The 25,641-nt window shown below is 44.9% G+C and overlaps 1 protein-coding gene across 2 annotated transcripts in view; it reads left to right on the top strand.

Annotated features, from left to right (window-relative positions):
- The window catches only part of mylk4b (myosin light chain kinase family, member 4b), a 96,145-nt gene extending 71,910 nt beyond the window's left edge, over positions 1-24,235 (top strand). For both annotated transcript variants that reach the window (XM_036978539.2, XM_090236133.1), the window contains 11 exons: positions 4,350-4,680; positions 4,834-5,057; positions 5,517-5,622; positions 13,170-13,263; positions 14,464-14,573; positions 14,721-14,862; positions 15,168-15,238; positions 15,473-15,601; positions 17,907-18,059; positions 18,398-18,476; positions 20,968-24,235. In XM_036978539.2, coding sequence (XP_036834434.2) covers positions 4,350-4,680; positions 4,834-5,057; positions 5,517-5,622; positions 13,170-13,263; positions 14,464-14,573; positions 14,721-14,862; positions 15,168-15,238; positions 15,473-15,601; positions 17,907-18,059; positions 18,398-18,476; positions 20,968-21,030 — 1,502 coding nt within the window. In that variant the 3' untranslated portion in view covers positions 21,031-24,235. The remainder of the gene's footprint in view (positions 1-4,349; positions 4,681-4,833; positions 5,058-5,516; positions 5,623-13,169; positions 13,264-14,463; positions 14,574-14,720; positions 14,863-15,167; positions 15,239-15,472; positions 15,602-17,906; positions 18,060-18,397; positions 18,477-20,967) is intronic.
- Positions 24,236-25,641: the final 1,406 nt, after the last annotated feature.

Consider the following 25,641-nt stretch of genomic DNA (forward strand, 5'->3'; position numbering starts at 1 on the left):
GGTGCTCTTTGGTAATATATGTCTAATGAGGGGTGTTCTTTGGTAATAGATGTGTAATGAGGGGTGCTCTTTGGTAATAGAAGTCTAATGAGGAGTACTCTTTGGTAAAAGATGTGTAATGAGTGGTGATATTTGGTAATAGATGTATAATGAGGGGTACCTTGGTACTAGATGTCTAATGAGGGGTGCTCTTTGGTAATAGATGTCTAATGAGGAGTGCTCTTTGGTAATAGATGACTAATAAGGGGTACTCTTTGGTAATGGATGTCTAATGAGTGTTGCTCTTTGGTAATAGATGTGTAATGAGGAGTGCTCTTTGGTAATAGATATCTAATGAGTGGTGCTCTTTGGTAATAGATGTCCAATGAGGGGTGCTCTTCGATAATATATGTCTAATGAGGGGTGCTCTTTGGTAATAGAGGTCTAATGAGGGGTGCTCTTTGGTAATAGATGTATAATGAGGGGTGCTCTTTGGTAATAGATGTGTAATGAGGGGTGCTCTTTGGTAATAGATGTCTAATGAGGGGTGCTCTTTGGTAATAGATGTCTAATGAGAGATGCTCTTTGGTAATAGATGTGTAATGAGGGGTGCTCTTTGGTAATAGATGTCTAATGAGGGGTCCTCTTTGGTAATAGATGTCTAATTAGGGGTGCTTTGGTAATAGATGTGTAATAAGGAGTGCTCTTTGGTAATAGATGTCTAATGAGTGGTGCTCTTTGGTAATATATGTCTAATGAGTGGTGCTCTTTGGTAATTGATGTCTAATGATGGATGCTCTTTGGTAATAGATGTGTAATGAGGGGTGCTCTTTGGTAATAGATGTCTAATGAGGGGTCCTCTTTGGTAATAGATGTCTAATGTAGGGTGCTTTGGGAATAGATGTCTAATGAGGGGTGCTTTGGTAATAGATGTGTAATAAGGAGTGCTCTTTGGTAATAGATGTCTAATGAGTGGTGCTCTTTGGTAATAGATGTCTAATGAGGGGTGCTATTTGGTAATATATGTGTAATGAGGAGTGCTCTTTGGTAATCAATGTCTAATGAGTGGTGCTCTTTGTTAATATATGTCTAATGAGGGGTGCTCGTTGGTAATAGATGTCTAATGAGGGGTGCTCTTTGGTAATATATGTCTAATGAGGGGTGCTCTTTGGTAATAGATGTCTAATAAGGGGTACTCTTTGGTAATAGATGTCTAATGAGTGTTGCTCTTTGGTAATAGATGTGCAATGAGGAGTGCTCTTTGGTAATAGATGTCTAATGAGGGGTCCTCTTTGGTAATAGATGTCTAATGAGGGGTGCTTTGGGAATAGATGTCTAATGAGGGGTGCTCTTTGGTAATATATGTCTAATGAGGGGTGTTCTTTGGTAATAGATGTGTAATGAGGGGTGCTCTTTGGTAATAGAAGTCTAATGAGGAGTACTCTTTGGTAAAAGATGTGTAATGAGTGGTGATCTTTGGCAATAGATGTATAATGAGGGGTACCTTGGTACTAGATGTCTAATGAGGGGTGCTCTTTGGTAATAGATGTCTAATGAGGAGTGCTCTTTGGTAATAGATGTCTAATAAGGGGTACTCTTTGGTAATGGATGTCTAATGAGTGTTGCTCTTTGGTAATAGATGTGTAATGAGGGGTGCTCTTTGGTAATAGATGTGTAATGAGGGGTGCTCATCGATAATATATGTCTAATGAGGGGTGCTCTTTGGTAATAGATGTCTAATGGGGGGTGCTTTGGGAATAGATGTCTAATGAGGGGTGATTTGGTAATAGATGTGTAATAAGGAGTGCTCTTTGGTAATAGATGTCTAATGAGTGGTGCTCTTTGGTAATAGATGTCTAATGAGGGGTGCTCTTTGGTAATAGATGTGTAATGAGGAGTGCTCTTTGGTAATCAATGTCTAATGAGTGGTGCTCTTTGTTAATATATGTCTAATGAGGGGTGCTCGTTGGTAATAGATGTCTAATGAGGGGTGCTCTTTGGTAATATATGTCTAATGAGGGGTGCTCTTTGGTAATAGATGTATAATGAGGGGTACCTTGGTACTAGATGTCTAATGAGGGGTGCTCTTTGGTAATAGATGTCTAATGAGGAGTGCTCTTTGGTAATAGATGTCTAATAAGGGGTACTCTTTGGTAATGGATGTCTAATGAGTGTTGCTCTTTGGTAATAGATGTGTAATGAGGGGTGCTCTTTGGTAATAGATGTGTAATGAGGAGTGCTCTTTGGTAATAGATATCTAATGAGTGGTGCTCTTTGGTAATAGATGTCCAATGAGGGGTGCTCTTCGATAATATATGTCTAATGAGGGGTGCTCTTTGGTAATATATGTCTAATAAGGGGTACTCTTTGGTAATAGATGTCTAATGAGTGTTGCTCTTTGGTAATAGATGTGCAATGAGGAGTGCTCTTTGGTAATAGATGTCTAATGAGGGGTCCTCTTTGGTAATATATGTCTAATGAGGGGTGTTCTTTGGTAATAGATGTGTAATGAGGGGTGCTCTTTGGTAATAGAAGTCTAATGAGGAGTACTCTTTGGTAAAAGATGTGTAATGAGTGGTGATCTTTGGCAATAGATGTATAATGAGGGGTACCTTGGTACTAGATGTCTAATGAGGGGTGCTCTTTGGTAATAGATGTCTAATGAGGAGTGCTCTTTGGTAATAGATGTCTAATAAGGGGTACTCTTTGGTAATGGATGTCTAATGAGTGTTGCTCTTTGGTAATAGATGTGTAATGAGGGGTGCTCTTTGGTAATAGATGTGTAATGAGGGGTGCTCTTCGATAATATATGTCTAATGAGGGGTGCTCTTTGGTAATAGATGTCTAATGGGGGGTGCTTTGGGAATAGATGTCTAATGAGGGGTGCTTTGGTAATAGATGTGTAATAAGGAGTGCTCTTTGGTAATAGATGTCTAATGAGTGGTGCTCTTTGGTAATAGATGTCTAATGAGGGGTGCTCTTTGGTAATAGATGTGTAATGAGGAGTGCTCTTTGGTAATCAATGTCTAATGAGTGGTGCTCTTTGTTAATATATGTCTAATGAGGGGTGCTCGTTGGTAATAGATGTCTAATGAGGGGTGCTCTTTGGTAATATATGTCTAATGAGGGGTGCTCTTTGGTAATAGATGTATAATGAGGGGTACCTTGGTACTAGATGTCTAATGAGGGGTGCTCTTTGGTAATAGATGTCTAATGAGGAGTGCTCTTTGGTAATAGATGTCTAATAAGGGGTACTCTTTGGTAATGGATGTCTAATGAGTGTTGCTCTTTGGTAATAGATGTGTAATGAGGGGTGCTCTTTGGTAATAGATGTGTAATGAGGAGTGCTCTTTGGTAATAGATATCTAATGAGTGGTGCTCTTTGGTAATAGATGTCCAATGAGGGGTGCTCTTCGATAATATATGTCTAATGAGGGGTGCTCTTTGGTAATAGAGGTCTAATGAGGGGTGCTCTTTGGTAATAGATGTATAATGAGGGGTGCTCTTTGGTAATAGATGTGTAATGAGGGGTGCTCTTTGGTAATAGATGTGTAATGAGGGGTGCTCTTTGGTAATAGATGTCTAATGAGGGGTGCTCTTTGGTAATAGATGTCTAATGAGGGATGCTCTTTGGTAATAGATGTGTAATGAGGGGTGCTCTTTGGTAATAGATGTCTAATGAGGGGTCCTCTTTGGTAATAGATGTCTAATGAGGGGTGCTTTGGGAATAGATGTCTAATGAGGGGTGCTCTTTGGTAATAGATGTGTAATAAGGAGTGCTCTTTGGTAATAGATGTCTAATGAGTGGTGCTCTTTGGTAATATATGTCTAATGAGTGGTGCTCTTTGGTAATAGATGTCTAATGAGGGATGCTCTTTGGTAATAGATGTGTAATGAGGGGTGCTCTTTGGTAATAGATGTGTAATGAGGGGTGCTTTGGGAATAGATGTCTAATGAGGGGTGCTCTTTGGTAATAGATGTCAAATGATGGGTGCTCTTTGGTAATAAATGTCTAATAAGGGGTGCTCTTTGGTAATAGATGTCTAATTAGGGGTGCTTTGGTAATAGATGTCTAATAAGGGGTGCTCTTTGGTAATAGATGTCTAATAAGGGGTGCTCTTTGGTAATAGATGTCTAATTAGGGGTGCTTTGGTAATAGATGTCTAATAAGGGGTGCTCTTTGGTAATAGATGTCAAATGATGGGTGCTCTTTGGTAATAGATGTCTAATAAGGGGTGCTCTTTGGTAATATATGTCTAATGAGGGTTGCTCTTTGAAGATAAGGATGAATACTCAAGGCAAATAAAGTTGTTGATTGGGTGAATCTACACCAAATTATGATTTTATTTGCTCTGTTTGTCCCTCCACAGACTCTGTAGAGACCCTTCTTCTAGACCAGGTGGAGAAGCTCAACAGGCAGAATGCTGAACTTTCCCATGGTAACGGGGCTGTTCTGGACATGCTCCGCGCCCCCGTCGTCCAACCAGAGGACCTGGAGGATCTAGAGGGGGAGGAGGAGGAGAAGAGGAGAACCCCTGAACGGGAGGAAGAGCAGAGGGCTAGGGAGGAAGAGGAGGGGGATATATTTGGTGAATCTGAGGAAGAGGAGGGTAGGGAGGAACAAGTTGGAGAGGAAGAGGTGGAGAAGAGAAGGGAAGGAGGGGAAGAAGAGTCATCATTGTCACCAGAACCTCTAGAAAGGTACCTTTTGGAATTCAACCTATCTTTTGACATTACTATGACTGTAAATTGCAACTTCTGTATACTGTACACTTACCAAAATAACTACTTGCTAATTACGTAACATAATTAATAGTTGATTTGATATTTGTTTGATGTTGGTTTGTTATTTAGCTCTGAAGAGTTAGGTGAAGTGGCCGCCAGCATTAAAAACTGTGTCACAGAGGAGGACCTACTGAAAGATGACCTGAAAAAGAGCAGAGTGGAGGAGAGGAAAGAGGACGATGAAGAGGGAGGAGTACCTGAGGGGGTAGAGCCTCAGGCTGCCCAATCAAAGGCAGTGAAGATGAAGGAGGAAGAAGAGGTGGATGATGGACAGCCAGAAGAGTACATCATTGGTGAGGTTCACCAAACACAGAAATGGAAACTGACAAAAGTTTGAAAACAAAACAGGAAGCTAATTTGGACTTCTGTTGCAATTGTGGCAACATTCCTAAAATAAAATATAGTATTGACGTAACTTCTGTAAATGAAGTCTCTTGATATTATCCTGGGTTGGCAAGCAGGCTGAAAAACTGTCAGAAACCCTAACGGCTACTCTGTCTTCCTAGTCAGTCACTCACCACACAGACTTAACCACACCTTGCATGTTTAAAAGTTACAAACATGTCACAGCTGGCAAATTGGATAATTAAATGCTGGCATGAGACCGTATGAGCTGTTTGGTTACTAAGACAGAACAGACACTAATCTCCTGTATGCTCCCTATCCACTCTGTCACCTCACTCTATTTCCCTTATCTCTCCCTCCCTCTCCTTTTCCCCAACTCCCTCCTCCCTCTCTCTCCATCATCTCAGACTTTACCCCTCCGCCAGCAGCCCCCTTTGACCACCGCATTGTGACTCCAAAACCTCACCAGATTGCTACCTTCTACGCCATTAACAGAGACGAGGTCCTAGGAGGGTGAGTCAGGAAGAGAGAGAGAGAGAGAGAGAGAGAGAGAGAGAGAGAGAGAGAGAGAGAGATGGCAACAGGGAATGGCAAGCCCAGGTAGGGGATTCAGAATACACTCACAGTTCAATTAGACCCTCAAAGATTCACTGCACTAAAACCCCCACCCTCAGCTCTCATAACACCACAGTCAGGCAGTTTATTTTTACTCCACAGTATGTGAAACTCACATGCACACACACACACACACACATTTGAAATAATTGACTTGAATACACCAATCACATTTACAAGAAAATGATCCAAACAGTTCAAAGGTCCCTGTATGCATGGCACTCAAGGGTTCAGAAAGAACCTCCTTCTCCAAACAGCTAGGCAGCTATGCTGCACAAAACAGCTGAAACAGAGCAGTACCTACAGTAGGCAAATTCTATGCCCTAGTTTTTGTTAGGCCTGCAATCTGGAGGACACACACACACATACACATCACCCCTAGCTGTAATGATGCAATATGCTTCAATATGCTTTATGTCATTTTATGGCATTGAGTGATTCCAAAATACAATAATTTGTATATACACCATCTACCAATACAGATACAGTAGCAATGCTAGTTAACCCTGTCTTCTGCATTTGGCTACAGGTTCTCATCAAATTCAATCAAATTTATTTTATATAGCCCTTCGTACATCAGCTGATATCTCAAAGTGCTGTACAGAAACCCAGCCTAAAACCCCAAACAGCAAGCAATGCAGGTGAAGAAGCACGGTGGCTAGGAAAAACTCCCTAGAAAGGCCAAAACCTAGGAAGAAACCTAGAGAGGAACCAGGCTATGTGGGGTGGCCAGTCCTCTTCTGGCTGTGCCGGGTGGAGATTATAACAAAACATGGTCAAGATGTTCAAATGTTCATAAATGACCAGCATGGTCGAATAATAATAAGGCAGAATAGTTGAAACTGGAGCAGCAGCACAGTCAGGTGGACTGGGGACAGCAAGGAGTCATCATGTCAGGTATTCCTGGGGCATGGTCCTAGGGCTCAGGTCCTCCGAGAGAGAGAGAGAAAGAAAGAGAGAATTAGAGAGAGCATATGTGGGATGGCCAGTCCTCTTCTGGCTGTGCCGGGTGGAGATTATAACAGAACATGGCCAAGATGTTCAAATGTTCATAAATGATCAGCATGGTCGAATAATAATAAGGCAGAACAGTTGAAACTGGAGCAGCAGCACAGCCAGGTGGACTGGGGACAGCAAGGAGTCATCATGTCAGGTAGTCCTGGGGCATGGTCCTAGGGCTCAGGTCCTCCGAGAGAGAGAAAGAGAGGAGAGAATTAGAGAATGCACACTTAGATTCACACAGGACACCGAATAGGACAGGAGAAGTACTCCAGATATAACAAACTGACCCTAGCCCCCCGACACATAAACTACTGCAGCATAAATACTGGAGGCTGAGACAGGAGGGGTCAGGAGACACTGTGGCCCACTCCGAGGACACCCCCGGACAGGGCCAAACAGGAAGGATATAACCCCACCCACTTTGCCAAAGCACAGCCCCCACACCACTAGAGGGATATCTTCAACCACCAACTTACCATCCTGAGACAAGGCTGAGTATAGCCCACAAAGACCTCCGCCACGGCACAACTTAAGGGGGGGGGGGGCGCCAACCCAGACAGGATGACCACATCAGTGACTCAACCCACTCAGGTGACGCACCCCCTCCAGGGACGGCATGAGAGAGCCCCAGTAAAGCCAGTGACTCAGCCCCTGTAATAGGGTTAGAGGCAGAGAATCCCAGTGGAAAGAGGGGAACCGGCCAGGCAGAGACAGCAAGGGTGGTTCGTTGCTCCAGAGCCTTTCCGTTCACCCTCCCACTCCTGGGCCAGACTACACTCAATCATATGACCCACTGAAGAGATGAGTCTTCAGTAGAGACTTAAAGGTTGAGACCGAGTTTGCGTCTCTGACATGGGTAGGCAGACCGTTCCATAAAAATGGAGCTCTATAGGAGAAAGCCCTGCCTCCAGCTGTTTGCTTAAAAATTCTAGGGACAATTAGGAGGCCTGCGTCTTGTGACCGTAGCGTACGTGTAGGTATGTACGGCAGGACCAAATCAGAGAGATAGATAGGAGCAAGCCCATGTAATGCTTTGTAGGTTAGCAGTAAAACCTTGAAATCAGCCCTTGCTTTGACAGGAAGCCAGTGTAGAGAGGCTAGCACTGGAGTAATATGATCAAATTTTTTGGTTCTAGTCAGGATTCTAGCAGCCGTATTTAGCACTAACTGAAGTTTATTTAGTGCTTTATCCGGGTAGCCGGAAAGTAGAGCATTGCAGTAGTCTAACCTGGAAGTGACAAAAGCATGGATTAATTTTTCTGCATCATTTTTGGACAGAAAGTTCCTGATTTTTGCAATGTTACGTAGATGGAAAAAAGCTGTCCTTGAAATGGTCTTGATATGTTCTTCAAAAGAGAGATCAGGGTCCAGAGTAACGCCGAGGTCCTTCACAGTTTTATTTGAGACGACTGTACAACCATTAAGATTAATTGTCAGATTCAACAGAAGATCTCTTTGTTTCTTGGGACCTAGAACAAGCATCTCTGTTTTGTCCGAGTTTAAAAGTAGAAAGTTTGCAGCCATCCACTTCCTTATGTCTGAAACACATTCTTCTAGCAAGGGCAATTTTGGGGCTTCACCATGTTTAATTGAAATGTACAGCTGTGTGTCATCCGCATAGCAGTGAAAGTTACATTATGTTTTCTCATCCACATAACATCTTATGTCATCTTGGGCAATACACCTAGGAAAGAATCTTTTGGCATCCCTGGCAATCTTCTGCAGATATGTCCAGGCATCCAGCATTCATTGCGTCCAGGAGGGATATTTGATCATGTGGATGGTGGTCATAAACCTTCCACCTCCATGTGGAAAATAATTCCTCTATGGGGTTGAGGAATGGAGAGTAAGGAAGGAGGAAAAGTGACACCATCCTGGGATGGGCTGCAAACCACTCTGTGACTGCATGGGAGTGGTGAAATGCCACATTGTCCCATACAATTACAAACGTTGGCCGATTTCGCCTCGCTGCAACCCTTTCCTCACCCGGCACAACCCTTCCATAGAGGTCATCCAGGAATAAAATGAGATGCTCAGTGTTGTATAACAGCAATTCATCAGAGGATATTGCTGCACACATTGTGATGTTGTCACCCCTCTGGCCCGGGACATCCACTGTGGCTCTTTTCCCAATCACATTCCTTCCTCGCCACCATGTTTCGGCCAAGTTGAATCCAGCCTCATCCACAAAGATGAATATGTGGGTTGTTTGCCTGGCTTCAATCTCCATGACTCTCTAAAATAAATCCACACGACAACATAAGAGTCAGGGTATTACGGTAGTTTACATTATACCTAAAAACATGCCGCAGTGTGCCTCTGCCCTGTTTGGTTTTGTTCAAAACTACTTCTGTATTTTATAGTCATCTTACCTGGACATATTGGTTCCTGAGTTGCTTTACTCATTCAGAGTTCCTCTCAAAGGGGGACAGTGTACAACTGCTTCATGTCACGTTCTGACCTCTATTTCCTTTGTTTTTGTATTTATTTAGTATGGTCAGGGCGTGAGTTGGGTGGGCAGTCTATGTTTGTTTTTCTATGTTTTGGGGCAGTTCTATGTTTTCGGCCTAGTATGGTTCTCAATCAGAGGCAGGTGTCATTAGTTGTCTCTGATTGAGAATCATACTTAGGTAGCCTGGGTTTCACTGTGTGTTTGTGGGTGATTGTTCCTGTCTTTGTGTAGTATTCACCAGATAGGCTGTATTAGGGTTTGAGTTCTCACGTTTCTTGTTTTTCGTTAGTTTGTTCATGTATAGTGTCGAGAATAAAATACAATGAACAACCACCACGCTGCGCTTTGGTCCGCTTCTCCTCCTCCTACAGACGAACGCCGTTACAGAATCACCCACCACAACAGGACCAAGCGGTGTGGTAATGGGCAAAGGAAAAAGCAGCAGCAGGAGCAGCGCGAGGAGGTATGGACATGGGAGGACGAATTAGACGGAAGAGGACCCTGGGCTCAGCCAGGAGAATATCGCCGTCCCAAAGAAGAACTGGAGGCGGCAAAAGCGGAGAGGCGCTGGTATGAGGAGGCAGCGCGGCGTCGTGGATGGAAGCCCGGGAGTCAGCCCCAAAAATTTCTTGGGGGGGGGCTAACAGGGAGTATGGCTACGCCAGGTAGGAGACCTGAGCCAACTTCCTGTGGTTACCGGGGGGCTAGAGAGACCGGGCAGGCACCGTGTTATGCTGTGGAGCGCACGGTGTCCCCAGTGCGGGTGCACAGCCCGGTGCGGTACATTCCAGCTCCGCGTATCGGCCGGGCTAGAGTGGGCATCGAGCCAAGTGCCATGAAGCCGGCTCTACCCATCTGGTCTCCAGTGCGTCTCCTTGGGCCGGCTTACATGGCACCAGCCTTGCGCACGGTGTCCCCGGTTCGCCTGCATAGCCCAGTGCGGGCTATTCCACCTCGCCGCACTGGCAGGGCGACCGGGACCATTCAACCGGGTAAGGTTGGGCAGGCTCGGTGCTCAAGAGCTCCAGTGCGCCTGCACGGCCCGGTCTATCCGTCACCACCTCCACACCCCAGCCCTCCGGTGGCAGCTCCCCGTACCAGGCTGTCTCTCCGGCCCATCCGTCCAGAGCATTCCTCCTCTCCAGCGCTGCCGGAGTCTCCCGCCTCTCCGGCGCTACCAGAGCCTTCCTCCTCTCCAGCGCTGCCGGAGCCTCCCGTCTGTCCGGCGCCTCTGCCGGAGCCTCCCGCCTGTCCGGCGCCTCTGCCGGAGCCTCCCGCCTGTCCGGCGCCTCTGCCGGAGCCTCCCGCCTGTCCGGCGCCTCTGCCGGAGCCTCCCGCCTGTCCGGCGCCTCTGCCGGAGCCTCCCGCCTGTCCGGCGCCTCTGCCGGAGCCTCCCGCCTGCCCGGCGCCTCTGCCGGAGCTTCCCGTCTGCCCAGCGCCATCGGAGCTTCCCGTCTGCCCGGCGCCGCCCGTCTGCCCAGCGCCGCCAGCGCCGCCCGTCTGCCCAGCGCCGCCAGCGCCGCCCGTCTGCCCAGCGCCGCCAGCGCCGCCCGTCTGCCCAGCGCCGCCAGCGCCGCCCGTCTGCCCAGCGCCGCCAGCGCCGCCCGTCTGCCCAGCGCCGCCAGCGCCGCCCGTCTGCCCAGCGCCGCCAGCGCCGCCCGTCTGCCAGGAGCCGCCAATGCCGCCCGTCAGCCAGGAGCCGCCAGTGCCGCCCGTCAGCCAGGGGCCGCCAGTGCCGCCAGTCAGCCAGGGGCCGCCAGTGCCGCCAGTCAGCCCAGCGCCAGCGCCGCCAGTCAGCCAGGGGCCGCCAGCGCCGCCAGTCAGCCAGGGGCCGCCAGTCAGCCAGGGGCCGCCAGTGCCGCCAGTCAGCCAGGGGCCGCTAGAGCCCCTCCGCCCGGAGCAGCTGTCCCTCTGTCCGGAGCAGCTGTCCCTCTGTCCCGAGCAGCTGTCCCTCTGTCCCGAGCAGCTGTCCCTCTGTCCCGAGCAGCTGTCCCTCTGTCCCGAGCAGCTGTCCCTCTGTCCCGAGCAGCTGTCCCTCTGTCCCGAGCAGCTGTCCCTCTGTCCCGAGAAGCTGCCCCTCTGTCCCAAGCAGCCCCTCTGTCCAGTGGGGTCATTGAGAGGGGTGGGCATGGTGAGTAAGCCACGGAGGCGGACAATAAGGCGGACTGAGACAATGGCGAAGTGGGGTCCGCGTCCCGCGCCAGAGCCGCCACCGCGGACAGACGCCCACCCAGACCCTCCCCTATAGGTCAAGGTTTTGCGGCCGGAGTCCGCACCTTTGGGGGGGGGTACTGTCACGTTCTGACCTCTATTTCCTTTGTTTTTGTATTTATTTAGTATGGTCAGGGCGTGAGTTGGGTGGGCAGTCTATGTTTGTTTTTCTATGTTTTGGGGCAGTTCTATGTTTTCGGCCTAGTATGGTTCTCAATCAGAGGCAGGTGTCATTAGTTGTCTCTGATTGAGAATCATACTTAGGTAGCCTGGGTTTCACTGTGTGTTTGTGGGTGATTGTTCCTGTCTTTGTGTAGTATTCACCAGATAGGCTGTATTAGGTTTTGAGTTCTCACGTTTCTTGTTTTTCGTTAGTTTGTTCATGTATAGTGTCGAGAATAAAATACAATGAACAACCACCACGCTGCGCTTTGGTCCGCTTCTCCTCCTCCTACAGACGAACGCCGTTACACTTCATCCTGACTTGAAGTTGTTTCAGGACTCTAGAAATAGTTGTTATTGTTACATTGTGAATATTTCCAAATGTAATGTTGTCTGCCAACACTCTGTCCCGAATCTCTGAGTTTTATGCCATTGTTTCTGATGACCATACAACAATTGCAGTTTCCTGCACAGCAGTGAAAATCCCACCTGTCCCGCCTGTGGGAGGTAACAGTTGGGTCCTAAGCAGAAATACCATAACAATTACAGACAAGTGGGTTTGGAAGCTTTGATCATTTTACTTCTTTAATGTGCAGTTCAGTCAGATGCCCTTGCAGAATGCACATTTTACCTGTTGTTTTGCTGGAAATTTCTCATAATTGATGCCACTGTTGAGCATTGCCGATTTGGCTGCACTCTCAGACCAGCCTCTCTCATTGATAGACCATGATTTATTACATGTTCAATTATAGTGGCCCTAATCTCATCTGAGACTACAGCTCTTGATCTTCCTCTCAGTCTTCTTCCACCACGCATACATACTCCTCTCCCTCTCCCAGCCACTCTTCTTCCTCTGTCAGCCACTTCTCTATCTCTGGCTGGGTCCATGTTTACATTACAGTACAGCATTATTCCAAAGATGTCCCCTTTTGTATAGATGGTAATGGCATTGAAAGACTAACACCCGGGTAGGTGTTCAGCTACAATGGGAATCAGCTGTGGTTGGTCTAATTGTTTTGATAGTATTTCATTCTTTAGATTTGGAATATATTTAAATACGGTATTACTGTAGAAATGTAGCAAATTGCTGTCTTATTAAATGTTGTGTTATGTTAGGTTTTGAACTTAAGTTTAACAGTTTTGAAAAGAGTATGTAAACATGTGCAAATTGGCCTGTAGGTTCATAGAGTTTTGGTGGTGGTTGTGTCTGAGTGAGAAAAGAATTCATGAAATTTGAAAGATGTAGTCATTGAATGCATTTTGTGCCAAAGCAATGAAAAATGATCCACAGTTTAGCCCATGTAGACTGCTGTTGTGCTCACTGTGTGAAGAGTTTTGAAAAAGTGAGAGAGAGAGCGAGATCTGTGAGTGTGCATACCATCCCTACAATGACAAACCAATTAAATAATGATATAGAAGAGTAAACATTACTATAATGTTATTGTTAACTTAGCTTTATTGTACGTTGAGGCAAAAAGGACAGGCTGTTATAAAGCATCACTGTTATTCATCTCGGCCGCCAGAACCAAAGCAGCTCCTCAACTTTAATGTTAAGGCTGTCACAAGAGACTACACTGTTTCTGAACTTGTTTCTCTGTATTGGATGGTGGGATCATAGGGGACGTTTTGGACAAGTCCACAAATGTGTGGAGAACTCTTCTGGACTGACTCTGGCTGCCAAGATGATCAAGGCCAGGAGCCAGAAAGAAAAGGTAAGGATCATAGTGATTGAAATGTGAGACCTGAAACAGAAGCTTGATTATAGCTGCTTCCCAGATGCCACCCTATTCCCTATTAAGTGCAACAGGGCCCTGGTCAAAAGTAGTAAACTACATAGTGAATAGGGTGTCGTTTGGAACAAGCCATTAATATCAGATGTACAGTATGTGTCCGATGTCCCCACCATCATTAAGATGGATGGATATTTTATCATAGCACATAAGTAATAGGATAGCATTTTAAAGTAGCTTTATCGCCCTCATATCCACTGCACATGTGGCAGTGTGTCAGAGTCATCTTATGCTTCCTATGGTCAGCTGAGTATAACGTGAGATAAGATAGTCGTCAGGTGTCTGTGGCAGTGTGTCAGAGTCATCTTATGCTTCCTATGGTCAGCTGAGTATAACGTGAGATAAGATAGTCGTCAGGTGTCTGTGGCAGTGTGTCAGAGTCATCTTATGCTTCCTATGGTCAGCTGAGTATAACGTGAGATAAGATAGTCGTCAGGTGTCTGTGGCAGTGTGTCAGAGTCATCTTATGCTTCCTATGGTCAGCTGAGTATAACGTGAGATAAGATAGTCGTCAGGTGTCTGTGGCAGTGTGTCAGAGTCATCTTATGCTTCCTATGGTCAGCTGAGTATAATGTGAGATAAGATAGTCGTCAGGTGTCTGTGGCAGTGTGTCAGAGTCATCTTATGCTTCCTATGGTCAGCTGAGTATAACGTGAGATAAGATAGTCGTCAGGTGTCTGTGGCAGTGTGTCAGAGTCATCTTATGCTTCCTATGGTCAGCTGAGTATAACGTGAGATAAGATAGTCGTCAGGTGTCTGTGGCAGTGTGTCAGAGTCATCTTATGCTTCCTATGGTCAGCTGAGTATAACGTGAGATAAGATAGTCGTCAGGTGTCTGTGGCAGTGTGTCAGAGTCATCTTATGCTTCCTATGGTCAGCTGAGTATAACGTGAGATAAGATAAGTCAGGTGTCTGTGGCAGTGCATAGCTGGATGAGTACGTTATCATGTCAGATATTCACGAAGTAGTTTTCCCACCAATGCCACGGCCAAAGCCATAGCTGGCTCAGGTTGCTGTGTGGTACTGTAGGTCTCAATAACCAACCCCGTTGGCACTGTCTGTGTGTGTCTGTTTCTGTGTCTGTTGCTCTGTCTGTTGTTCTACTGTTGTCCTGTTTCCCAGGATGTGGTGAAGAATGAGATCCAGGTGATGAACCAGCTGAACCACGCTAACCTTATTCAGCTCTACGCCGCCTTCGAATCACGCCACGACATCATCCTCGTCATGGAATAGTAAGTCCCTCCCTCCCTGTGTGTGTGTATTTCTCCTCTCTACACTACACCATATGTCTACACTTTAAATCCCATTGTGGGACTGTATTCCTCTCTCTCTACTGTAGTCTATGATGACTGACTGTCTCTCCTCACCTCTCTATGTAGTGTGGATGGCGGGGAGCTGTTCGACCGGATCATAGATGAGAACTACAATCTGACAGAGCTGGACACAGTGCTGTTTATCAGACAAATCTGTGAGGGACTACAGTACATGCACAGGATGTACATCCTGCATCTAGACCTGAAGGTGGGACAGGACTCACCCTAGCTCTCTACTTTCAAATCCTCAACAATCTGTCGCTCTGTTACTTTCTCGCTCGCTGCCCCCTTCTCTGTCTCTCTCTCCCTCACTCTCTCACTGTCCTATTGTTTTTTGTCTGTTTCTATTGCAACCTTCCCCATTGTACTTTTCAACACTTTACCTTTCTATAGCTATAGCTCTATCTCCATCTTCCTGTCATTGTAGCACAATAGCTTAGGGATGATGCTAATAATTGCATGCTGTTATTTCCTTTGTCTCACTGTTTTGGGTTCTTTAATATCCTTTCCTAGCCCGAGAATATTCTGTGTGTGAGCAGAGCCACAAACAAGATCAAAATTATTGACTTCGGGCTCGCCAGGAGGTAAGTTCAATTACCAGTGGTTCCTGGCTTGATACAGGGCAGCAAGTAGCCTAGCGGTTAAGAGCGTGCCCAGTAACCGAAAGGGCGCTGGTTTGAATCTTCAAGCCGACTAGGTGAAAAATCTCTCGAGGTGCCCTTGAGCAAGACACTTAACCCTAATTGCTCCTGTAAGTTGCTGTGGATCACAGTGTCTGCTAAATGACTAAAATGTATTTTTTTTTCTCGCTTTATCAGGTATAAGCCCAGGGAAAAGCTGAGGGTGAACTTCGGAACGCCTGAGTTCCTGGCTCCGGAAGTCATCAACTATGAGTTTGTCTCATTCCCTACGGACATGTGGAGTCTGGGGGTCATCACTTACATGCTGTGAGTCCTGACATCCACAACCATTACATTACTGGGGGTCCTGATATCCACAACCATTATATTACTGGGGGTCCTGATATCCACAACCATTACATTACCGGGGGTCCTGATATTCACTAACCGTTACATCACTGGGGGTCCTGATATTCACTAACCGTTACATCACTGGGGGTCCTGATATTCACTAACCGTTACATCACTGGGGGTCCTGATATTCACTAACCGTTACATTACTGGGTGTCCTGATATTCACTAAACATTACATTACTGTGGGTCCTGATATTCACTAAACATTACATCACTGGGGGTCCTGATATTCACTAACCGTTACATCACTGGGGGTCCTGATATTCACTAACCGTTACATTACTGTGGGTCCTGATATTCACTAAACATTACATCACTGGGGGTCCTGATATTCACTAAACATTACATCACTGGGGGTCCTGATATTCACTAACCGTTACATTACTGGGTGTCCTGATATCCACAACCATTACATCACTGGGGGTCCTGATATTCACTAACCGTTACATCACTGGGGGTCCTGATATTCACTAACCGTTACATCACTGGGGGTCCTGATATTCACTAACCGTTACATCACTGGGGGTCCTGATATTCACTAACCGTTACATCACTGGGGGTCCTGATATTCACTAACCGTTACATCACTGGGGGTCCTGATATTCACTAACCGTTACATTACTGGGTGTCCTGATATCCACAACCATTACATCACTGGGGGTCCTGATATTCACTAACCGTTACATCACTGGGGGTCCTGATATCCACAACCATTACATCACTGGGGGTCCTGATATTCACTAACCGTTACATTACTGGGGGTCCTGATATCCACAACCATTACATCACTGGGGGTCCTGATATTCACTAACCGTTACATCACTGGGGGTCCTGATATCCACTAACTGTTACATTACTGGGGGTCCTGATATCCACAACCATTACATCACTGGGGGTCCTGATATTCACTAACCGTTACATCACTGGGGGTCCTGATATCCACAACCATTACATCACTGGGGGTCCTGATATTCACTAACCGTTACATCACTGGGGGTCCTGATATCCACAACCATTACATCACTGGGGGTCCTGATATTCACTAACCGTTACATTACTGGGGGTCCTGATATCCACAACCATTACATCACTGGGGGTCCTGATATTCACTAACCGTTACATCACTGGGGGTCCTGATATTCACAACCATTACATCACTGGGGGTCCTGATATTCACTAACCGTTACATTACTGGGTGTCCTGATATCCACAACCATTACATCACTGGGGGTCCTGATATTCACTAACCGTTACATCACTGGGGGTCCTGATATTCACTAACCGTTACATCACTGGGGGTCCTGATATTCACTAACCGTTACATCACTGGGGGTCCTGATATTCACTAACCGTTACATCACTGGGGGTCCTGATATTCACTAACCGTTACATCACTGGGGGTCCTGATATTCACTAACCGTTACATCACTGGGGGTCCTGATATTCACTAACCGTTACATTACTGGGTGTCCTGATATCCACAACCATTACATCACTGGGGGTCCTGATATTCACTAACCGTTACATTACTGGGGGTCCTGATATTCACTAACCGTTACATCACTGGGGGTCCTGATATTCACTAACCGTTACATCACTGGGGGTCCTGATATTCACTAACCGTTACATTACTGGGTGTCCTGATATCCACTAACTGTTACATTACTGGGTGTCCTGATATCCACAACCATTACATCACTGGGGGTCCTGATATTCACTAACCGTTACATTACTGGGTGTCCTGATATCCACAACCATTACATCACTGGGGGTCCTGATATTCACTAACCGTTACATCACTGGGGGTCCTGATATTCACTAACCGTTACATCACTGGGGGTCCTGATATCCACTAACTGTTACATTACTGGGTGTCCTGATATCCACAACCATTACATCACTGGGGGTCCTGATATTCACTAACCGTTACATTACTGGGGGTCCTGATATCCACAACCATTACATTACTGGGTGTCCTGATATTCACTAACTATTACATCACTGGGGGTCCTGATATCCACAACCATTACATTACTGGGGGTCCTGATATCCACCTTCTTATGCTCACATATTGTACCTGTTTTTATTTAACCCGGAAAATGGCCTTGAGGTTAGAAACCTCTTTTGCGAGGGGGACCTCACAAGAAGTCAGCAGGAAGTAGTCCGTCTGTACATACACAACCCATGAACACACTATACAATACATCCTTTTCTCCAGGCTGACAGGTCTGTCTCCGTTCCTGGGGGACGATGACAATGAGACTCTGAACAACATCCTGGCCTGTCAGTGGAACTTTGAGGAGGAGGCGTTTACAGACATCTCTGAGGAGGCCAAAGACTTCATCACACGCCTGCTGGTCAAGAGCAAGAGGTGAGGGGTACCATGTGTGTGTGTGTGTGTGTGTGTGTGTGTGTGTGTGTGTGTGTGTGTGTGTTGACAACTATGTTGTCGTTCTCTAAAGTTGTATTATTATTCAGTTGTGGACCTGTGTATGCCTGTGAGAGTGTGTGTTTTAATCATGTATGTGTGTGTGTGTTTATGCCTGTGAGAGTGTGTGTTTTAATCATGTATGTGTGTGTGTGTTTATGCCTGTGAGAGTGTGTGTTTTAATCATGTATGTGTGTGTGTGTGTGTGTGTGTGTGTGTGTGTGTGTGTGTATGCCTGTGAGAGTGTGTGTTTTAATCATGTATGTGTGTGTGTTCTCTAGTTGGAGGATGAGTGCCTCACAGTCACTAAAACATTCCTGGCTGTCGGATCACAATCTTCACTATCGCCTGCATCAGAAGGTAGAACAAACACACACACACACACACACACACACACACACACACACACACACGCGCGCGCGCGCGCGCACGCACGCACGCACGCACGCACACACACACACCTATTTCTTACAGAAACATAAGTGCCACTCAACACTCCCTTACCCTCCCCGTAGATCAAGACAGGTAAGCTGTGAAAACCACCCAGCCCACCATATCACACACTTTCTAGCCATTCCATTCATCTTCAGCTACTGTATACCGTACATCTACACTGAACAAAAATATAAATCCAACATGTAAAGTGTTGGTCCCATTTTTTATGAGCTGAAATAAAAAATCCCAATACGAACAAAAACGTATTTTGCTAAAAAAAAATGCACAAATTTGTCTACATCCCTTTTATTGAACATTTCCCATTTCCCAAGTTAATCCATCCACCTGACAGGTATTGCATATCAATAAGCTGATTAAACAGCATTACACAGGTGCACCTTGTGCTGGAGACAATAAAAGGCCACTAAAATGTGCAGATTTGTCACACACACAATGCCACATATGTCTCAAGTTTGGAGGGAACATGCAATTGTCATGCTGACTGCAGGAATGTCCACCAGAGCTGTTGCCAGAGAATGTAATGTTTATTTCTCTACCATAAGCTGCCATCAATGTCGTTTTTGAAAATTTGGCAGTTAGTCCAACCGGCCTCACAACCGCAGACTATGTGTAACCCCGCCAGCACAGGACCGTCACATCCAGCTTCTTCAACTGCAGGATTGCCTGGGTCTTGCTCCCCAGTGGGTACCCTCCCAGGCCCACCTATGGCTGCACTCCTGCCCAGTCATGTGTCCTAATTATTTAAATTGACTGATTTCCTTATATGAACTGTAACTCAGTCAAATATTTGAAATTGGTGCATGTTGTGTTTATACTGTTGAAGTTGGAAGTTTACATACACCTTAGCCAAAGACATTTAAACTCAGTTTTTCACAATTCCTGACATTTAATCCTAGTAAGAATTCCCTGTCTTGGGTCAGTTAGGATCACCACTTTATTTTAAGAATGTGAAATGTCAGAATAATAGTAGAGAGAATGATTTATTTCAGCTTTTATTTATTTCGTCACATTCACAGTGGGTCAGAAGTTTACATACACTCAATTAGTATTTGGTAGCATTGCCTTTAAATTGTTTAACTTGGGTCAAACGTTTCAGGTAGCCTTCCACAAGCTTCCCACAATAAGCTGGGTGAATTTTGGCCCATTCCTCCTGACAGAGCTGGAGTAACTGAGTCAGGTTTGTAGGCCTCCTTGCTCGCACATGCTTTATCAGTTCTGCCTACATATTTTCTATGAGCCATTTTGTCACAACTTTGGAAGTATGCTTGGGGTCATTGTCCATTTGGAAGACCCATTTAGGACCAAGCTTAACCTTCCTGACTGATGTCTTGAGATGTTGCTTCAATGTACCCACATAATTTGCCAACCGTGCTTCACGGTTGGGGTGGTGTTCGTCGGCTTGCAAGCCTCCCTTTTTTTTCTCCAAACATAACGATGGTCATTATGGCCAAGCAGTTCTATTTTTGTTTCATCAGACCAGAGGATAATTCTTCAAAAAGTACAATCTTTGTCCCCATGTGCAGTTGCAAACCATAGTCTGGCTTTTTTAAGGCGGTTTTGGAGCAGTGGCTTCTTCCTCGCTGAGCGGCCTTTCAGGTTGTGTCGATAAAGGACTCATTTTACTGTGGATATAGATACCTTTGTACCTGTTTCCTCCACCACCTACACAAGGTCCTTTGCTGTTGTTCTGGGATTGATTGTTTGCACCAACGTACGTTCATCTCTAGGAGACAGAACCCGTCTCCTTCCTGAGCGGTATGATGGCTGCATGGTCCCATGGTGTTTATACTTGCGTACTTTTTGTACAGATGAACGTGGTACCTTCAGGCATTTGGAAATTGCACCCAAGGATGAACCAGACTTGTGGAGGTCTACAAAAACATTTCTGAAGTCTTGGCTGTTTTCTTTTGATTTTCCCATGTTGTCAGGCAAAGAGGCACTGAGTTTTGAAGGTAGGCCTTGGTACACAGGTCCACAAGTACACCTCCAATTGACTCAAATTATGTCAATTAGCTTATCAGAAGCTTCTAAAGCCATGACATCATTTTCTAGAATTTTCCAAGCTGTTTAAAGGCACAGTCAACTTAGTGTATGTAGTCTTCTGACGCACTGGAATTGTGATGCAGTGAATTATAAGTGAAATAATCTGTCTGTAAACAATTGTTGGAAAAATGACTTCTGTCATGCACAAAGTAGGTGTCCTAACCGACTTGCCAAATCTATAGTTTGTTAACAAGAAATTTGTGGAGTGGTTGAAAAACGAGTTTTAATTACTCCAACCTAAGTGTATGTAAACTTCCGACTTCAACTGTATTTTTTGTTCAGTATATATTCACAAATACAATGTAGATGCCAAACATTGGAGTCTTATTGTCCCTCTTTTGTGTTGGTTTAGTCTCCCATCCAAAACGAGAGTCCCCTCCAAAATAACTCCCAAGACCCTGTGGCTACCTTATGATGACACGGGGTCGGTGCCTTTTGATGACACTGAGGCCAGGGACACGGCCCAACACTGGACCAACACTGCCGTACCTCTATGGCTACTGTATTACTGCTCTCTACTCTGCCTCGCATCTGTTAGCTTAGCTCTGCAGCTTGTGCAACTGATTTAAAAACGTACCGTAAACTCACTCCACAGCTAGCTTGAAATGTCGCTGATAGAGCTATGGAGTTAGATAGCTCAAACGGTTTGTACGTTGTCAAGGAAAGCGGTCACTATAAAATGCACTTTAATGTATCACTATCCAATGCAAACAGAACCACTTTTTTGAACGATCATATTTATTACATTTTCAGCTTACTGTAGATTTCAAATAACTCAACACAGGCCTAGTTTACCAAGTCTTATCATGCCATTGCATTGTATTTGTTTGTTGGGTTTTGATTTAAAATAAAGCTTTGGGTGCCATTTATTTTCCTGGTATTGTAAAAGTTTAGTTTCTATAGAGTAAGGAATTCATTTTTACACACCTTTCTCCTTGGTTTGCCCCATCAAACTTTAAATAGATCACATTCATGAAAATAAATCATTCATTATCAATCCAGGTAAACATAAACTTGTCGATATTAGACATAATTCCTCACTGTTAACTCCTGCTGCTCTGCCCGTTGCTACTGACTTTAATTTCTCCTGGAGCCACTGCTGTGAATATACTGTAAAACTGCCTCTTCTGTGCCTGCATGCTGTTGGCTTGACCTCAACCTTTTACCTTTCTTTGCTTTTGCCCTTTGGATTAACCCTCTCACCTTCCATGAAGGCATATTACTGATCAACAAAACACTACCTATATGATTTCATAATTCTCACTGAAGTTAGTAGCTGAAGTTAGTAGCCTAAGTGCCAGTCTGTTTGTGTTGTCATGACAACTCCTTGTCACTCCTTGTCATGACATATATTTGCACTACCCTTCCGACTGGGCACACAATGAAATGATGTTGACCCAACGTGGAATAGACGTTGAATTTACGTCTGTGCCCAGTGGGTTGTGAATGGAGGGTAGCTGTGAGGGTTATTGAATTAGGGTCAAATCCAGAAGATTTGATCCTGATATCTGATTGCTGGGAGGCCAGACTGTTTGGCTTGACAATGAGCAATGGAGTTCGCATGAGCTACAACAGATCTGAGACCAGTCTATGGAGTTACAGTGGGGCAAAAAAAGTATTTAGTCAGCCACCAATTGTGCAAGTTCTCCCACTTAAAAAGATGAGAGAGGCCTGTCATTTTCATCATAGGTACACTTCAACTATGACGGACAAAATGAGAAAAACAAATCCAGAAAATCACATTGTAGGATTTTTAATGAACTTATTTGCAAATTATGGTGGAAAATAAGTATTTGGTCACCTACAAACAAGCAAGATTTCTGGCTCTCACAGACCTGTAACTTCTTCTTGAAGAGGCTCCTCTGTCCTCCACTCGTTACCTGTATTAATGGCACCTGTTTGAACTTGTTATCAGTATAAAAGACACCTGTCCACAATCTCAAACAGTCATACTCCAAACTCCACTGTGGCCAAGCCAAAGAGCTGTCAAAGGACACCAGAAACAAAATTGTAGACCTACACCAGGCTGGGAAGACTGAATCTGCAATAGGTAAGCAGCTTGGTTTGAAGAAATCAACTGTGGGAGCAATTATTAGGAAATGGAAGACATACAAGACCACTGATAATCTCCGTCGATCTGGGGCTCCACGCAAGATCTCACCCCGTGGGGTCAAAATTATCACAAGAACGGTGAGCAAAAATCCCAGAACCACACGGGGGGACCTAGTGAATGACCTGCAGAGAGATGGGACCAAAGTAACAAAGCATACCATCAGTAACACGCTACGCCGCCAGGGACTCAAATCCTGCTGTGCCAGACGTGTCCCCCTGCTTAAGCCAGTACATGTCCAGGCCCGTCTGAAGTTTGCTAGAGAGCATTTGGGACAATGTCATATGGTCAGATGAAACCAAAATATAACTTTTTGGTAATAATTTTTTGTTTGGAGGACAAAGAATGCTGAGTTGCATCCAAAGAACACCATACCTACTGTGAAGCATGGGGGTGGAAACATCATGCTTTGGGGCTGTTTTTCTGCAAAGGGACCAGGACGACTGATCCGTGTAAAGGAAAGAATGAATGGGGCCATGTATTGTGAGATTGAGTGAAAACCTCCTTCCATCAGCAAGGGCATTGAAGATGAAACGTGGCTGGGTCTTTCAGCATGACAATGATCCCAAACACACCGCCCGGGCAACGAAGGAGTGGCTTCGTAAGAAGCATTTCAAGGTCCTAGAGTGGCCTAGCCAGTCTCCAGATCTCAACCCCATAGAAAATCTTTGGAGGGAGTTGAAAGTCCGTGTTGCCCAGCAACAGCCCCAAAATATCACTGCTCTAGAGGAGATCTGCATGGAGGAATGGGCCAAAATACCAGCAACAGTGTTTGAAAACCTTGTGAAGACTTACAGAAAACATTTGACCTCTGTCATTGCCAACAAAGGGTATATAACAAAGTATTGAGATAAACTTTTGTAATTGACCAAATACTTATTTTCCACCATAATTTGCAAAAAATTCATTAAAAATCCTACAATGTGATTTTCTGGATTTTTTTTCTCATTTTGTCTGTCACAGTTGAAGTGTACCTATGATGAAAATTACAGGCCTCTCTCATCTTTTTAAGTGGGAGAACTTGCACAATTGGTGGCTGACTAAATACTTTTTTGCCCCACTGTAGTTATTATGTTCATGAATTATCTTGGTTCCTAACTGGATTTTTACTTGAAATGCAAGGCTTAGCCTCCATAGGAAGGGTACATAATATTATTTCTATCCAGGAGAGAAAAAAACACATTCAAAATTGTTTATTTAATTAATTGTGTTTCATTGTCTGAATTTGAAGTGTTTGATTAATTGTATTGTAGATCTAAAGAAAAAAAGTTTGTCTGTGTAATAGATTCACTATTTTCAAACTGTGCACAGTGAATTGATTATTACTTGGTCAGATATTGAGTTATTGATTGACTGATTTAATAATTGATTGTCAGATTTGCCCTCCCTGGAATCAATTGTTCTCCTTATACCGTTGAGATTTTGTGTCATTTTTGTGTCATTATGAAACATAATTCTAGTTTGAAATGTATAAAAATAAATATATACAGAAATAAAACCTGAAATAACTTATGTTGTCCTAGTTTTACTCTACTACCTAATGCACATGATACTTTGTTTGACAGTTGAGATAATTCATAGAAAAATAGGAAGGGTGGATAGAATAATAACCTTTTCTACAGAGATGATCAATTGTTGATATTTGATAATCATTTGGATAAGGCCATATCATTTGGAGACTGTATCCAGGTTATGTCTAATAATGGCCAGTAGGGAGCAGTATCGGACAAGGACAGTCAGTCAAGACTCACACTGATCACCAGCAGGCTAGAGACTCATAATTCATGCAGGCCAAAGCCCTAGTCCAGAGTTCCCAAACTCTGTCCTCAGGACCCCAAGAGGTGCACGTTTTTTTTCTCTCTAACACTACACAGCTGATTCAAAGCTTGATGATGATTATTTGAATCAGCTGTGCAGTGCTAGGGCAAAAAAACAAAATGTGCTCCTCTTGGGGTCCCAAGGACCGAGTTTGGGAGACCCTGCCCTAGTCCCTACACTGTACTGAAGCCTGGGTCTGATTTGTTTAAAGTCCATATCATGTTGCTTGGATAGTCCCTGCTAAATCAACATATTTCTAGTATTTTATATTAAATCCTTTGGAATACAAGATATTGACTACAGTTAGAGCTGTTGCCTAAACATGGAGAGAACAAATGGACCCTCTACATATTCTCTGGAAAGTAGGCTAGAACAAAAGCATGTTAACACTACTTCTTTAATGTTTATTTTAAACCTTTTCTTTTTTACTCACCCCGATCATTGTGAGACATAAAGTAGCCTAGGAGGGGGATTTCTTGGCTGGTCAGATAGTTAACCGTCTGACTTTTTATAACAGAGAGCATGTTCTATCAGGCCTACAGTACGTGATCCTATATGACAAACCTACAGGTCTACCCTCTGTTTGAAGTCTGTGGTGGGCTGCATGATGAGACCACAGGACCTGACTTCTCACCATGGGTGTGCTGCTAGTGCTCCTTGAGCCTTGCCTCCAGGTATTTACCTAAAAACTAGGACCTGAACGCAGCGGCGGCGGGATACGTTGCGTCACGCAGAGCACGATCAAAGCAACAGGTTCTAGACGTAATTAGGCCCTCCAACTGAGAAGCCAGTATATTCACTTCACTACGCTCACCTGAACAAATAAACCCTGAAGGGATGGAGGGATGGGGGCATTTTGACCATAGAGAGAGAGGGGAGGGGGGGGGGGGGGTGTAGCCAAGGAGGAATGTTTTTCAGAATGTGTGAAGTTTTCATGAGTTCTCAAACTTGGACCCCACACACACTGACTCACCGAATTCTCAACTCAAACTCAATACAATAGGCCTACAACATAGAAAGGGGGGGACTGGTTGGAGGAGGAATCTGATCTATTTCTACAGACATCCAGAACTCAATCAGTCACCCTTTAAACATAAA

This window comes from Oncorhynchus mykiss, chromosome 5 (assembly GCF_057628025.1).
Source record: "Oncorhynchus mykiss isolate SJ-2025 chromosome 5, ASM5762802v1, whole genome shotgun sequence".
In the NCBI taxonomy this organism is placed as follows: Eukaryota; Metazoa; Chordata; class Actinopteri; order Salmoniformes; family Salmonidae; genus Oncorhynchus; species Oncorhynchus mykiss.